This window comes from Parus major, chromosome 1 (assembly GCF_001522545.3).
Source record: "Parus major isolate Abel chromosome 1, Parus_major1.1, whole genome shotgun sequence".
NCBI classification, from domain to species: Eukaryota; Metazoa; Chordata; class Aves; order Passeriformes; family Paridae; genus Parus; species Parus major.
Genome location: NC_031768.1, coordinates 793,881 through 803,458, shown reverse-complemented (window position 1 = coordinate 803,458; position 9,578 = coordinate 793,881). Strand labels below are relative to the sequence as shown.

The window sequence follows — 9,578 nt, the reverse complement described above, 5'->3', positions numbered from 1 at the left end:
AGCTCTCCTCCTGTCCCTGTTCCCTGGCAGCAGAGCCCGATCCCCCCGGCTGTCCCCTCCTGCCAGGGACTTGGGGACACTGGGAAGATCCACCCTGAGCATCCTCTGAGATGAAAATTGATGGAATCAATTCCTGTTTTCACCCTGCAGCCACTCCCAAACAGGAGATATTTCCACATTCAGCCCCTGAACCGTGCAGTTCCCAGGCTTCACTCCTGGACATTTCCTTTTGGTGACAGAATTTCATCTCTCGCTCTCTCTTGGATGCAGTGACACAAAACTGGGCAAAGCTCCCACTGCTTTACCCACCTGTGAGGTGAGGCTGGATTTGGAACAGGGAGTCACAGCTCCTGGGATATTTAAAATTAAGAACACACATCTGTAGATAATTAAAATTAACCTAATTTAACTCCCAGTTCAGCTGCCAAGTTTCCCTCCAACATCAGCTCATCCCACCCTAAAAACTTCACAGCTTTCCATCAAGGAAGAATAAATTCCATAAAATTCCATAGAAAGATGATGCCAATGGGGACATCCTTGAAAACACATCATTCTTCATTAGGGAAAAAAAAAATAAACCAGTTCAGGTCTTTCCTTAAAAAATACTATTTTATTTTATAAACATTTTGATTCGTTTTTGCAATAAATAATTTGTCAAAGTAATTAGTGTTATATGTATAAATATGACATTTGCTTTTTAATGTCATAATCAGTGCCAGAGTTGCTACAACTCCTCAGGGAGCCACAACCAACAGTGGCAAAAGTTGTGGATCATTTAATTCCTCATTTTGAGCCAAGTTTCTTGTACTTAAAAAAATATAATGATTCTGTCAGAAGTCTGTGGTCATGTGTTTGTCTGTGGATTTTTTTCTGCTGGAGAATTCAGCAATGAGATAAACCCAAAAGTCCTTTTGCTTCTTCTTCTTCTCCAAGGAAGAATGAGGAGGATATTTAGGTTTTTCCTGAGGATATTTAGGTTTTTCCTGAGGATATTTAGGTTTTTCCCGAGGCTGCTCCCACTCCTGAGTCCGAGGCTCCTTGTGCAGAGTCCTCAGGGTGCTCTGGTGTCCTGCTGGCCTCATCCCCACTGCCCTCCTCGAGGCTTTGGGGTTGCTCTGAAATCACAATCAGCTTGTCACAAACCAGGAGTTCTTCATTTGGAAGTGGAGGGAAAGGCTGCAGAGCACTGGGAGGTTTGGTCAAAAACTGGGAAAAAAGAGGAAGTGAGGATTAGATCTCTCCCACCATCCTATCCTGCTTGCTCAGAAATACTGGGATTATTAAACAACATTGGGATTGCTCTGCACACATCAAATGGTTTTCCCAGGCCTTCCAAATCCCACAGGGCCAGCACTGTCATTTCCTCCCTATTATTCTGCTCCAGGCTTGGGGACAAGATGGAAATGCCTTTCAAGAATAACCTCAGGGCTCAGAGTCGTTTTTGGAAGAGAAACTTGAAAAAAATCAAAGAGTTTTGATTGGGAACAAACACTAAATGGTAACTGGGCTGTAGGGGAAGGAGTTCATAGACAGATCTGTCAAGGACAATCCCCTGTGGCACTGGGAGCCATTCCCTGGCCCCTGTCCCTCTGTGCCTTGTCCCCAGTCCCTCTCCAGCTCTCCTGGAACCCTTCAGGCCCTGGAAGGCCACAATGAGGTCACTCCAGAGCCTTTCCTCCCCCAGGCTGAGCAACCCCAGCTCTCCCAGCCTTTCCTCACAGATCTGCTCCCACCCTCTGCTCATCCTTGTGCCCTCAGATGCAACAATTCTGAATTTGGAATAAGAAACCAGCTGATCTGTCAGGAGTGCTGTGCACTGTAGATAACAAAAATCAGCACAAATAATTTCATTATCAGCCCCTTTTCTACCAAACTGGGATTGGGAATGTTGTGGCACAGACCTGCAACTGAAACACTCCCATAGTGAAAGCACTGCCTTGGCCAGAGCACATTCTAGGGAGGCACAGCTGACCTTGGGTTCCTGGGATAGCACCAGGACAAAGTTCTCCCTGTCTTCAGCCTCGAGCACATCCAGTGTGGAGCTGGTGCTGAGCTGCAGCTTCTGCAAACCAAGGGCTGCAGGGCCAGGAGCCAGGGAATGGCTTCAGAGTAGGATTTGATGGGATCTTGGGCAGGGATTGTTCCCTGGCAGGGTGGGCAGGGGCTGGGATGGAATTGCCAGAGCAGCTGGGGCTGCCCCTGGATCCCTGGCAGTGCCCAAGGCCAGGCTGGACATTGGGAGCTCCTGGGACAGTGGGAGGTGTCCCTGCCATGGCTGGGGGGCTCTGGATGGGCTCTGAGGTCCCTCCCAACCCAAACCAGTTGGGATTCTGATATTCCATGACACTCCTGGTGTCTCACCTAAAGCAGGAGCCAAAGTCAGCTGCAAACCTGGGGGTGCTGAGCTCTGGGTGAGTCAAAACGAAAGCCCCAGAGGAACTGCAGGAGCTCAGGAGAGCACAGGTTGGTGCAGGAGCATTTTGTACATCCTTGTTTCTGGGAAGGGATTCTGCTGCAGCCTCCTTGTCCTCTGGTGTGTGACAGGGGCAGTGGGTGCCCATCAGCAATGGCTGCTGTCACTGCTCCCCAGTTTTCAGACTCCATAGGATCACAGATTCCCAGAATGGTTTGGGTTGGATGGGACTCCAAAGCTCATCCCATCCTGCCCCTGCCGTGGCCAGGGACACCTCCCACAGCCCAGGCTGCTCTGGTAGAGCTGATCCAGCCCAGGTTCCTTCCTCAGACACTTTCCTGAAGTTCAACTCGTGACTGCACTCATGACAGGACTTTGCTGCAGGAGAAAATGGAGCTGCTTTAAGTCTAAAAGGAGGCAGGGGAGACAGATTTCTGTTGCTCACTGGCTAAATGAGGAACTGAAGTTGACACCTGGTACTTTCTCACTTCAAAATCAACAAACCCATCCTGGTTCTGAGCCATAAAAAGCTGGTGATTACAAATTCCAGATCACTGAGCATCAGGTGCCAGTGAAAGGAGGCAAAACAAAAGGAGCTCTAAATACTTTGGCACTGAGAGCCTTGAAAAAACAAATGGCTCTGCTGGAAAAGATGATTTTCACGTGTTAGGCAGGAAACAAACCTCTTTCAAGTGTTCTGGGAAAACATAGGAAGGGCAGAAAACGTGTTTGGTGAGTCTGTACAGATAAAAACTGGAGAAGAAACAAACAGTGACAGCTGTGGCCACAACAAGCATTGATCCCACCAGGACAGTCACAGTTACCCACACAGGGGTTACACCTGCAAGAGACAAGGAAAAAGGAAAAACCAATTAAAACTGTCAATATTAATTTCTAAGTAATTATTTTCAAATTACCACTTTCTCCATGGCAGTGCCCAAGGCCAGGCTGGACATTGGGAGCTCCTGGGACAGTGGGAGGTGTCCCTGCCATGGCTGGGCTGGCTCTGGGTGGGCTCTGAGGTCCCTCCCCAGCCATCCCAGTGTATGATTCCAGGATTTCCCAGTTCCCCACGTTACCATTGTGGGTTGTCTGCTCACAGAGCTCCCTGCTCAGCTCCCCTGTCTTGTTCCACTCGGGAATCACCGCCTGCACTCGGACACAATAAACTGTCCATGGCTCCAGCTGGGAGAGGATCTCAGAGTTGTGTTTGGTGTCCACCTGAGCAACCTGAAAACAGAGAAAAAGAGAAAAACCTGAAGCATGTGAGATCAGTGACTTAGCTCTGGAATCACCAAGGAATTACAGCTACAACTGCACGGTGAGACCATCCACACCACCGACCTTTGGGCTCTTTCCAGCAGCACTAACAAAGTTTTAGGCTAATGAGGGTTGATAAGTGATATCTGGTGGCAGCCAGAAACTCACCCAACCAAATGAGATCAGCTAGGAGCACACAAACACCATCTCACTGGAGAGGGAGCAAGTGGGAGAAAAGCACAAAAGGCCTCAGGTCGTGCCAAGGGAAGTTTTAGATTGGATATTTGGAAAAATTTCTCCACTGACAAAGCTGTTGAGCCCTGGAATGAGCTGCCCAGAGAAATGGTGCAGTCCCCACCCCTGGAAGTGTCAAAAATGTGCAGATGTGGCACATGGGGACATGGGTTAGTGGTGAACACAGGGTGCTGGCTAATGGCTGGAAATGATGGCCACAGAGGGCTTTCCCAACCTTCCCAACTCTGTGATTCTGTGGTCTGCCATCTAGACAAAACCAAAAACAAGGAAGAAAATCTCTCTGGGAGCTGCAAGGTGGCTGAGCAGATGAATTTGCTGTTCAGGATCAGTTATGTCCCTGTGACTGCAGGGTATCCCTCAACAGCAGACTCCAGCCAGGTTTCAATCCTGGAGCAGGAACCCACCTCCCACATAACCTGTGAAGCCACCCAGGCTCTGCCTGCTGCCTCCTCGAGCCCTAGGGGATCTCCCAGCCTGGCACTTGGAAGTGTTGCACAGCCTCAAACTGCAGCTCTGCTCCTCTGCTGAACCCAGCTGGTGCATCCCAGGTGCAGGAACAGCTGCATTCCTCAGGAGTTTGGGGATGGAAAAACAGTGTGGGAAACCATGAGCCCTCCTTTTCTGGAGGGCAAAGCACTGTTCAGGTAACAGGTACAAATCACAATTACACAATTTACAAATCACAATTACACACAGTGGAGCCCCATTTTATAAAATTGCACTGATGCACAAAGCATTCATTAACTGTGACCACAGCCTGCTGCTCAGAGGCTTCCTGTTGGCCTCAAATAGAGACCATCATGCTCTAATTAATACATTACTAATGAGCTTTCTCCATGCACTGTATATGGAGGAGCACCTGTGGAAGAGGCTGTCCCTGAGAGGGAGAAAGGGAACTGCAGAGGATACAAACTGCAGAGCTGCAGGTGACCACACTGAATAAAAGCTTTACCTATTTTTAGATATTTTTGGGGGTAAAAAGCCCAAAGTCCCACTAAGAGGGAAAAACCACAGAGTTATTGATAATTATGGAAAGAGAAAATTCTGTCCATGCTGCTGTTTAATTACACAGCTCCTGTGTTTGCTCTGAGTCCCAGCTGTAGTGACCAGACTTGATTAATTGGCATTAGAAGAGATCAAGTTTTACTCTCAGAATCCCAGACTGGGTTGGGAGGGGTCTTAAATCTCATCCCATTCCCAGCCCTGCCATGGCAGGGACACCTCCCACTGTCCCAGGAGCTCCCAATGTCCAGCCTGGCCTTGGGCACTGCCAGGGATCCAGGGGCAGCCCCAGCTGCTCTGGCAATTCCATCCCAGCCCCTGCCCACCCTGCCAGGGAACAATCCCTGCCCAAGATCCCATCAAATCCTACTCTGAAGCCATTCCCTGGCTCCTGGCCCTGCAGCCCTTGGCCCCAGTCCCTCTCCAGCTCTCCTGGAGCCCCTTCAGGCCCTGCAAGGGGCTCTGAGCTCTCCCTGCAGCTTCTCCTGGCCAGCTGAGCACCCCCAGCTCTCCCAGCCTGGCTCCAGAGCTATGCAACCTCTGCCAGCCCCTCCAGGAGCTCCCAACACTTTCCCAGGATGGTGTTTTCCAGGAGAAGCGCAGCTGAAGGTCAGGGAGTTGCCATACCCTGGAAGCAGAGGCCAGGTCTGTGTCTGTGCTGCCTTTCTTCCAGTAGAAGATCCTGTAATTCCAGGAGCCATAGTAGTGCCTCAGGGGCCACCTGTCCTGCCCGTGCCCTGCAAAGGGCCCCGAGAAATCCACGTGAAGATCCCCAGATTCCGACTTCAGCCTCACCTCAGGGGGGCCAACGGTGGCTGCACACAGGGAGAGGAGAGCAGAGGAGGGAATTCAGCTTCAGCTGGCTCAGCTGGATGTTTTTACACAGCCCAAAAGTCCCCCTTTAAAGAAAGTGTTAAAAGAAAGTAATTTCTTTTCCTGGATCAGGCATAAATAAATCCTTTCCTGACAGAAAAAAGGGATTTTATTTTTGCAGTTAAACACCAGGTACCAATGCAGGCTCTATTCCCACACCCTCTAAACAAACTCAGTTCCCTTTTACCAGCTGTGCTGACTCCAGGAGAGGAAGAACCACTTCCATGGCTTCTGCTCACTTCTCCTTCTGGGCCAAACTGTCACAACATCTGTCTGCCCTGAGCAGACCCCCTAAAAAGTGTTTTCTTGTGGGGTTTTGTGGGTTTTGATTATGATCAGCTTGAGAAATGGAAAGGTATGAATTATTTCTGCCTTGTGCAATCAAGATTTCTTGGCTGAAAATTAACCTTTCTCTGTGAGAGTGGGTTGTAGTTTTTTTTGAAGTAAGAAAAAATAAAAATTAAGCTTTTTGTCTGGCAAAGCAATGAATAAGGAAGTAACTGAATTTATTTAGGTGCACAGGAAGTCTGGCTCCTTGAAGACAACTTCTCCCTGGCTGGAGAATAGACACATGCCTTATTTTAAGAGAAAACGATGCTTTCCTTGAAAATCTCCTCCAAAGGGGTCATCAACACTGTGATAATGAAACGATTTTGCTTTCTGCCAGCGTCCTGACCAAGACTTCACAGTCCAACCCATAAAACACTAAACGACAAAAGGCTAAAGGATAAAACCCCCCTGAGGCTGAGAGGGGCGGGTGGAGCTGTGGCAGGCAGTTTTTTGGGGAAGAGCAGGGAGAAGCTCACTGTCATCCATGGGTTTGAAGCGGAGGGTGAGCCAGGGGGAGCGCTGCCGTCCCGCCTCGGCTCGCAGCTGCAGGATGTAGTGACCGTACACGGACAGGGAGGACACGTCGCACTCGGGCAGGCTCAGCCGCGTCCCCAGCGTGTCGTAGCTGTCCCCGGGGATGTTGATGCTGCGGGGAACACAGAGTGCGGGGTGTTGGGGAGGATGAAACAGGGAAACCTTATCAGTATGATTGTTTAGCAAAAGATTCTGAAAAGATGAGACCTAGAATCGACATAGAAATGAAAATCAGCTTTGAGCTATAGGATACTGACTGTTAATTAATTACTACATAACCAAAGAACAATAGCCTAGCCAGCTGAAGGAGAATCCTCGTTTATAGAACAATACCCTTCTGTTGGAAGGTATATATATATATTCTGCTGAATCCAAAGGTCAAGCAGCAAGAGAAGAATTTGAAGAGTAGCTTTTAGAGTTTAAAATGTAACACTGAATGGTAATGTAGTAGTTCTTATAGGCTGTATGTAAATTCTATAGAATGTGTGTCATGTACTGGTTGGTTACTGGGAGTTAGAATATTCACTATAGAAAAGGATATAATGTATTGTAACAAGATTAACTTTGCTCTCTTAACTCTTAGCTCTTAACTTCCTCTCTTAACACTTATTCCCTTCTCTCCTCTTAATTTCCCCTCTTAAGCTCTCTCTTAATTCTTATTCCCTTCTCTTAACTCTTATCCCCCCCTTCCCTCTTACTCTTAACTTCTCCCGCCCTCTCTCTTAAGCTCTGTCCCCCCTCTTAGCCTGCTCCTTTGTTATAGATAAATTTTATATTGTTGGCTTTTTGCAAATATTAAAATGACTGTTATGTGTATAAGAATGAGAAATTTTGTTGCATTAATATAATTTTCTTTACTTCTGTTATTGATGAAATTTAGAAATAGTAGTATAATACATATATGTTAGGCTATGGCATAGTATTAAAATAAAAACTGCTTTTGTTTGTGTAACCTAAAGACTGAGGAAAAAAAAATAGCTGGAGAACTCCTGCATTTGTAAACTCTCTTATCCAGATGAAGACAGCAGTGACCAGAACTCTGGGGGAGGAATTTATTACATTTCTGGTATCAGAGAATGTAAATCTCACTGGCACTGAGAAGATTGATCTATTGGGAAGGGGGCAAGAGAAAACTGAACAGAAGAAGCCCAAAGATCCTAAGAAGAATGTTTGAATATGTATGAGAATTTATGGATATGTAGTAGGGTTCTGTTTTTAAGGGACAATCCTTTGTCAGTAAGGTGTGCTCTCTTGGCTGAATGCAGAGACTATCTGTATACTTTACTTTATTTTTTCTCCTAATTGTCTTTTTTATTAAACATTTAAATTCTATAAAAATTACGTGAACCTCATTTTTCACATCTCTCAATCCCCACTCCTCCCTTACTCTCTCCTGCCTTCTTCCCCCCATGCTCCCCTCTCCTCTCTGTCCCTGCCCATGTTTACACTGTGCCTGGCAGTGGGCAGTGATCCTTTCCTCCCTCTGCCTCAATAATAAACTGATTATACCTGGACAGCCTGACCCTGGAGAAGTCTCTCACCGTGGGTTTGGTGCCATAATAGTGGGGGAGGTTATAGATACATTTTATATTATTGGCTTTTCTCAAATATTAAAGTGAATGTTACATGTATAAGGTTAGGAAACTTTGTTGTGTTAATACAGCTCCTTCTATTTCTGTTATTGATGAAACTTAGAAATAGTGGTATAATACATTTATATGTTAGGCTATAACATGATATTAAAGCACAAACTACTTTGTGTTTTTATAACCCAGAGACTGAAAAGATGGTCAGAGATCCCCTGAATTCTTAAAATTATCTTGTCCTCCAAGACCTCCAAGAGAAGGATTTATTGCACCCTTATCAGAGGATATAAAACCCAGTAGTGCCAAGAAAATTGATTTATTGGGAAGGGGGCAAGGTGAAAACTGAACAAAGGAACATCTAAAACTTAAGAAGAATGTTTGAATATGTATAAGAATTTATGGATATGTAGTAGGGTTCTGTTTTTAAGGGACAATCCTTTGTTAGTAAGGTGAATGCAGAGACACCCAGCCATATCTGTATATTTTACTTTATTTTTATCTCCTCATTGTCTTTCTATTAAACTTTTAAATTCTATATAAAAAAATACAAACCTCATTTTTCACAGGGGAGCTGGCTGAATGTCTAAGGCAGCAAGGTGAGCAGTTGGGTCTAACAGGGGTGAGGAAGGAACACTTCCAACAGCCACTTTTAGTGGTTAAAGCCTCTCTTTCACGTTACAGCCTATTTCTATATAGTTTTTAAAGGCTTTGTGGTTAATTTTAATTGGTTAGTAATTTTTTTGCCACTTGATTAATTAGTTAGAAGGTGATTGTGTGTATGTATTAAGACTCTCTCATCAATAAGCGTTTACGTATTTTTTAAATGGATTCTCATGGGGTAGACTTTTTATTTTTTATAGGTGCAACTTGTTTTTCTTATTAGATTGTTATGCAAATTGATTTTCATTCATGTTAATTTAGCTGAGCAAGGCCTGATTTTATAAGGCCTTTCCTTTATAAGGTTTTATCTGTATGCAACATTAGCACTCACATTTATGTCAATAAAATGTATCCAGTGTAAGACTCACACGAAGGATTTTATACCTGTCTACAAATCCATGAGAAACTTAGGGATTAAAATTCTAATTTTAATTAGAATTTTGGGGTGACATCAGCCCATTCAGCAGGCAGGAGCTCAGAGAAGCCAGCAAACACCCAGCCAGGGTCACTGCAGGGCACTGCTGTCCCCCTGGGACTCTGCTCAGAGCTGTCCCCAGGGTTTGCACACAAGGACAAACCAGAGAAAACAGGGCTGGGAAGTGACCAGGAACTGCTTATGGAATAGAACCACAGCAAGTGTGGGCTGGAGGGACCTCAGAGCCCAC

The 9,578-nt window shown here is 46.0% G+C and overlaps 1 protein-coding gene across 3 annotated transcripts in view; it reads right to left on the bottom strand.

Moving 5' to 3' along the window:
* Positions 1-610: 610 nt before the first annotated feature.
* The window catches only part of LOC107199700 (interleukin-10 receptor subunit beta-like), a 12,382-nt gene continuing 3,414 nt past the window's right edge, over positions 611-9,578 (bottom strand). The window contains exons 3-8 of one of the 3 annotated variants that reach the window (XR_001519281.3): positions 6,610-6,779; positions 5,558-5,745; positions 3,493-3,643; positions 3,097-3,254; positions 2,362-2,791; positions 1,105-1,206 (exon numbers count right to left, since the gene is read on the bottom strand). Coding sequence is in view for 2 of the 3 variants with exons in the window: in XM_015617059.3 (XP_015472545.1) it covers positions 994-1,206; positions 3,097-3,254; positions 3,493-3,643; positions 5,558-5,745; positions 6,610-6,779 (880 nt within the window). In the remaining variant the exon portion in view is untranslated. Of the gene's footprint in view, positions 1,207-2,361; positions 2,792-3,096; positions 3,255-3,492; positions 3,644-5,557; positions 5,746-6,609; positions 6,780-9,578 lie in introns of all 3 variants that reach the window. The other 2 variants (XM_015617059.3, XM_033516509.1) reach the window with 2 other exon arrangements.